At 58.1% G+C, this 5,800-nt stretch overlaps 2 protein-coding genes across 2 annotated transcripts in view; one reads left to right on the top strand and one right to left on the bottom strand.

The window, feature by feature from the left end:
• CPSF4L (cleavage and polyadenylation specific factor 4 like) overlaps window positions 1-2,487 on the top strand; it is a 5,866-nt gene extending 3,379 nt beyond the window's left edge. The window contains exons 2-7 of the mRNA XM_029960106.1: window positions 36-169; window positions 422-574; window positions 855-950; window positions 1,215-1,308; window positions 1,611-1,800; window positions 2,419-2,487. Of these exons, the coding sequence (XP_029815966.1) occupies window positions 36-169; window positions 422-574; window positions 855-950; window positions 1,215-1,308; window positions 1,611-1,800; window positions 2,419-2,487 (736 nt within the window). The remainder of the gene's footprint in view (window positions 1-35; window positions 170-421; window positions 575-854; window positions 951-1,214; window positions 1,309-1,610; window positions 1,801-2,418) is intronic.
• Window positions 2,488-2,824: 337 nt separating this feature from the next.
• CUNH17orf80 (chromosome unknown C17orf80 homolog) lies at window positions 2,825-5,798 on the bottom strand (the record flags this gene model as incomplete). Its single annotated transcript, XM_029960105.1, has 4 exons — window positions 2,825-3,652; window positions 4,130-4,246; window positions 4,686-4,793; window positions 5,144-5,798. Coding segments are annotated over 4 exons (909 nt in total), but the record flags the coding sequence as incomplete, so codon positions are not given.
• Window positions 5,799-5,800: the final 2 nt, after the last annotated feature.

The following is a 5,800-nucleotide window of genomic DNA, read 5'->3' as shown; positions in this document are numbered from 1 at the left end:
GCCTCTTTCCCTGCTTCCTTCCCTGTCTGTGCCAGGCTGGAGGGGGCTCTTGCCGGAGTGGGGGTGATGCAGGAGTTGGTGGCTGGTGTGGAGAAGATCAGGTTTGACCTGGAGGCCGATGTGGAGCAGCAGCAAGGAGCTCGGCCCCTGCCCTTCCCGGGGGTGGACAGTAAGTTGGGGACAGGGTCCTGTCACAGCTCCCTGTGCTGGGGAGGGCTCAGACACCTCCAGGGCACCCAGACCTTGGCAGTGCCAGGTGAACTGAGCCCCAAGTGCCCAGTGAGTGCTTCAAACCTCCTCCACACCCAGGAAAGCTCCTGCTGGTGTGTCCCGAGCTGGGGGTGCTGGGAGTTTCTGGGTGCAGGGAGGACTGGGAGGGCCGTGGGGGACAGGCTGGCTGTGACAGGGGTGCCATGGCCAGGCGTGCAGGGCCCCTCCAGGCGTGACGGCGGGGCCAAGACCGCGGTGTGCAGGCACTGGCTGCGGGGGCTCTGCAAGAGGGGCGACGGCTGCGACTTCCTGCACGAGCACGACGCCACCGGGATGCCCGAGTGCTATTTCTACTCCAAGTTTGGTAGGTGCAGGACCGGGCTGTGCGCCCAGGAAAGCCTCTTCCCACCCCTCGCGGAGCCTGTCCCCTCCCAGCACTCGTGTCCCTCCGGGCTGGCCTCGAGCAAGTGCCTGATGCCACCTCCTGACTGCGGGAAGAAGTGCCACTGTCACCCTCCCGGGTGTTCCCCCGGTCCAAACCCGGGTGCTCTCAGGGCACCCCAGTTCCTCCCATCCAGCCCATCCCTGAGTGATTCCCGCTCTGTTTTGTTTATCCCACCTGTCCCACCCCTTGTTTCCCGCAGGCGAGTGCAGCAACAAGGACTGTCCCTTCCCGCACGTCGATGCCACCCCCAGCACCATGGGCTGTCCCTGGTACGACCGCGGGTTCTGCAGGCACGGTGAGCTGCTGGGACGGGGGAGGGTGGGCAGGGGCTGCCCGTGTGCCCACCGGTGATGTGGGGCCGGACCCCGCTGCTGGCACAACCTCCTGCCCCCTCTGAGGTGGTCGAGCCCCAGCGGGGTGACCCGTGGCGTGGCTGGGAGTGGGACAGGAACCCAGTGGGGGTTTGGGGCAGCAAAGAGTTCACCGGGGCTGCTGGGAAAGCTGAGCTCCCAAAATCCCGGTGTGACGTGTCCCTGCAAACCTCTGCTCTGCGTGGCAGGTCCCCGGTGCAAGTACAAACACACACGGAGGGTGATGTGTACCAACTACCTGGTGGGGTTCTGCCCAGAGGGACCCAAGTGCAAGTTCGTGCAGTACGTACTGGGCAGGCTGGGGGGGCCTGGAACACGGCTGGGGGGGACAGTTCCCTCTCTGAGGGGGCAGAGGTGGCCCTGTGGTCCTTGCAGGGTCAGGGATGAGGCTGCTTTGGGACCTGAACCGTTCTGGTCTCTCCCCACGTCCAACCAGGGTTTGCAGTGGGTGGGCAGGGAACAGTCCTGGTCCCCATGGGGGTGCCTGTACCAGCCCCAAGACATCCCTGAGAGGTTGTGGGAGCCACAGGAGGATCTGGGAGTACCACAGGGATTAACTGCCTGTCCTCTGTGTCCATTCCCAGCCTCAAGGCTGGGCTGATGACGAGCAGCACGGATCCCTCCAAGGTGAAGCCCTTTCCTCTGCGCATTGGGGTGATGCTCCAGCTGCCCCACAGCTCTTGTGGGACAGCAGCTGCCAACTGCCCCTCCTGCCCCATTCCCCCCAGGAAACTGGCTGTCCATGGGGGCTGGTACAGCAGGATCTGGCTGCTGGTGAGGAGAGGGGAGGCGAGGACATGCCATCCACAGAGCCACCTCCACGAGTTACACAGCACATGGCAGCACATCTGTGGGACATCAGTGGCTGCCACCCGGGCCCACAGAGCCTGCTGGAACGAGGCACCTGCTCCAAGGTGAGTGTTTTTGGGAATGGGAGGGTTGGGAGCAGTGTTCTCCCCTTGGAGGGTGATGGTGAGGGACAGCATGTGGTGTGGGGACAGGCTCCCACAGTATGCCCAAAACAGCCTTTGTCTGGAAATATGCATTTTCCCTGGGTTTTTTTGGGCTCTGGAGTCTGTCCCTGGAGAGCTGGGGTGGGAACCAGCTGGGAAGGAGGGATCTAGTGGGATTAAAATAACCTGACTGCAAGGGGAGGGACTTGGGTGGTGATAAACCAGTGGGAGAGCCCCAGAGAGCAGAGAATCCCTCTGGGTCAGAGGTTTGGTGCAGCTGGAGGTCTTGGGGTGCTGTTTCCAGATGGGAGCTGTGCTGGAACATGGCACGGCTCCAGGAACCCACTCCCTGGGAAATGATGTGAAAATGAACACGTGGGGATGTGGCAGAGGGTTGATGCAGCACAAATCCAATGCCTGCCTCTCCCTGTGCCCCCAGAGCGGACAGGTCAGTCCCTACACTGGTGAGAGTGGGAGGACTCAGCTGGAAATGCTGCTGGGGAAGTGACTCCAGTGGTCCCACACGGATCAGGGAAGGAGGACACCCTAAAACACGATGGAGATGGAGAGACAGCACCAGGGCAGCTGCTGGACTAGAAAAGCCAGTTGGGATTGCTCAGCACCAGCTCACAATTTGCACAAGCAGCAGAGAAATCACTTAATGCAAGGAAAATTGGACTTCCCACAGCTGGCTCTGGACAGGCCGGGCCAGCAGCAGCAGCAGCACCTCCAGGTTTGAAGGGACTGGCTTGTGCCAGGCCCTGGGCACGAGGGTGAGGGTGTGCTCATCCCCTGGGAAGGGGGCACAAAGCACCCTGTCTGAGATCACAGACCAAGCAGGAAAGGAAAATCCACAGAGGTTTTTATTGCTGGTGAGAGAATTTCTCGTGAACCACCTCCGACACAGCACTACTGCACCTCGCTGAATAAAGAGCTCAGATCTTTAATTCTTGGCTTTATTTTTCATGCCTGCAACATGACCAACCCTTTCCCAGACATGTTTGGGAATGGCAGGCTCCAACTAGCACTCCTGTCTCCTTGTCTGTCTGATGCAGACACGGGTTTGCCCTTTGGGCACAACAACTCCTACAATGGATGTTTCTCCTCCAGAAATAGGGCACTGTGGTCTGAGCTGGTACTTTAGTGCCTTCCCAAAGGTTCTGACCAGTCCCACCAGTACACGGGGTGAGTATAAACTGGGCTTTGCCGGGGGAATTTAAAGGGAATTGTTATTGGGATTGAAGCCCACCCTGCCACAAACCTCACTGCTACAGCATAATGTCAATTAATCTCTAATAACAGCTCAGGGCAGGAGCCTGTCCTGTGTCTGCCGTGCCAAAGCGAGGGATTTGGGATTCTGCAGACTCCAAGAGCTCTACTGCACACATGGATCTCTCAGGGGTAGCTCTAATGCTTCTTTATTTCTCTACTGAAAGCTCCCTGACCCACAGAGGGGTGACCACGGGCTGTCACTGTCACCCCTCTGCTGCACGAGGGCCCCTGCCAAGCAGCCCCCCACCTTCCAGCCCCTGTCCTGACAGCAAACAGGCCTCTGTGCTGGGAATCTGCTGGGACACTGGCTGTGAGCACTTCTGCTGCCTCCCAAGGAGCTGTGACCGTCCTGTGGGTGCTGCTCCAGCTCCTTCAGTGGTATTTACGCCAGCGGTGACGCTCTGGAAAAACAGGGAGAGAAACATTCCAGTGTCAGCACAAAGGGATGTTTGGGGGCCCCAGAGGTGGGCTCTGCCCAGTTCCTGATGAGTCTCACTATAGCTTCTCTGTGCATGAGCAAGGGGAAACCACCCCACCACCAGCAAAGCCCTTGTCACTTGTGAGGAAATCCAGGGAATGGGAGCTCTGTGTTGGAACATCTCCTCCCTCTGCTCTGTGCAGGGTTTCAAAGTGCTCCTGACATTCCTGGTGCTCCCCAGGGAGAAGCTGTGAGTAAGCAACTGTTATCACCACTTTTAGTGACTAAATTCCTCTGCTTCCCTCCAGAACCCTGCTCTCTCAGCTCTGATATTGGTCTTAAGTGTGGACTATTTAAATTATTCCAGAGCTTTAATTAACAGGAACGGTAAATAGACTTCCCAACTGCTGCAAGAGGGAGAGTGCCTGAAATAAGAGAGACCCCAAGCAGGAAATCTTACTGAAGTGCTGATAGTTCCAGCTGTAGCTGAGCAGGCAGTACCCAGTCAGGAGCATGGAGATCCCAGTGTGTCCCCCCCTCCTCACGTTCATGTATTTGGCATAATAACTGTTCCAGGCTGTTGGGAGACAAAGGAAAGGGACAAATCATGTGCTGGTCTTTGGAATTCTCTGGTTTCCATGCAATTTTACAAAGCCAGAATGTTGGGTCTGTTCATTTATTTGCACAGAGGGCAGGGTTAGATGGGATACTGGGAAGGAATCCTTCCCTGGGAGGGTGGGGAGGCCCTGGCACAGGTTGCCCAGAGAAGCTGTGGCTGCCCCATCCCTGGAAGTGTCCAAGGCCAGGTTGGACAGGGCTTGGAGCAACCTGGAATAGTGGAAGGTGTCCCTGCCCATGGCAGGGGGTGGAACAAGATGAGCTTTAAGGTCCCTTCCAACCAAAATGATTCCATGATTTGCTGCTTTATTAAGACCCAGGGTGGCCACTTGGACAAGGCTGCAGCAACTAAATCAGGGGAGTGGGATGACTCTGCCCCAGAAGGCTGGAATTCTCACCTTTCTGCACTGCTCCAAGCAGTCCCTGGGGAGAGAAGTCGCAGGTGCTGATCCAGGAGTGCAGCTCCCCCAACCTCACCTCCATCAGGGGCCTCTCCGAGAGGGGACCTGGGGGGTGACAGTCACAGTGGGCACAGGCAGGACAAGGTGTGGGGTGTTTGTGCTCCCTGTGCTGTGTGGGGAGCTGGGATCTGACATGGGATTTGGGGTTGGAAGCGGAGAGGGAATTGTCTGTCCCGCAAAGTTTGGGCTCCAGCAGCCCAAACGTGCAAGAACCTGACTCCAACCTACACAAAAACATGAACCGTTGGTTTTGCAGGCTGGAGGAGGCACAGCTGACCTCCTTGGCTTCTCCCGGATCCCTTCCTGGACAAGCCCAGCAGGTCAGCATTCCCTACCCCTCCTCTCCCATTCCAGCCTGACAGTGCAGCAAATCCCAGCACAGAGACTTTGGTTACCTCGGTGTCCCTCGGAGAAACTGCCCCTTGGTGCCTTCACTGTGATCCCCACATCTTCTTGGAAATGCTTCCCTGGAAAGATCCTCAGGCCCTCGTGCTCAGGATACAAGTCTGGAAACCACTCCAAGCCTGTGGCTCCTGCCCAGGTGCTCCTGCCAGAGGCCTGGGATGAACAGGTGGGCTGGAATTTGGGAGAGTGGAGGCAGGACTGGTGCAGGGCCAGCCCTGGGTCTCTCCCTGTGCCCAGGACGGGCTTGGACACTCCAACCATCTGCTCCCTGCTGTCCCTGAGCCTCTCCAGGCTGCTGAGCTCATTCTTGGATGGCCCTTCACTGTGACCTCCCAAACCCTCCGTCACTGACAGATGGAGGTTCTTGGGATGCAAATCAGACACAGGGGCTTTATATCCCACACCAACTTCCCGGTGCACCTGCTCCTCTCCTGCCATGGATTTGTCTGTTCTCTCCTGCTGAACGAGGTCACCGGGGCTATTTCTGCCCTCGGGGGGTTCTTCAAGTACTTTTGTTGCCTTTAAGCTGTTTTTTCCTCCCTTTTTGCTCCCGGGCACGCCCCTCACAGCCCCCAGGCTCTGAGTCTCCTTGTGTGTGGATTTTGGAGCGGTTTTGCCCCGCTGTGGGTGGGCAGCACGGCCGGGAT

Source organism: Manacus vitellinus, unplaced genomic scaffold (genome assembly GCF_001715985.3).
Source record: "Manacus vitellinus isolate BGI_N305 unplaced genomic scaffold, ASM171598v3 scaffold_24_pilon, whole genome shotgun sequence".
In the NCBI taxonomy this organism is placed as follows: domain Eukaryota; kingdom Metazoa; phylum Chordata; class Aves; order Passeriformes; family Pipridae; genus Manacus; species Manacus vitellinus.
The sequence above is the reverse complement of the archived record's forward strand: the minus strand, read 5'-3'. Positions and strand labels throughout refer to the sequence as shown.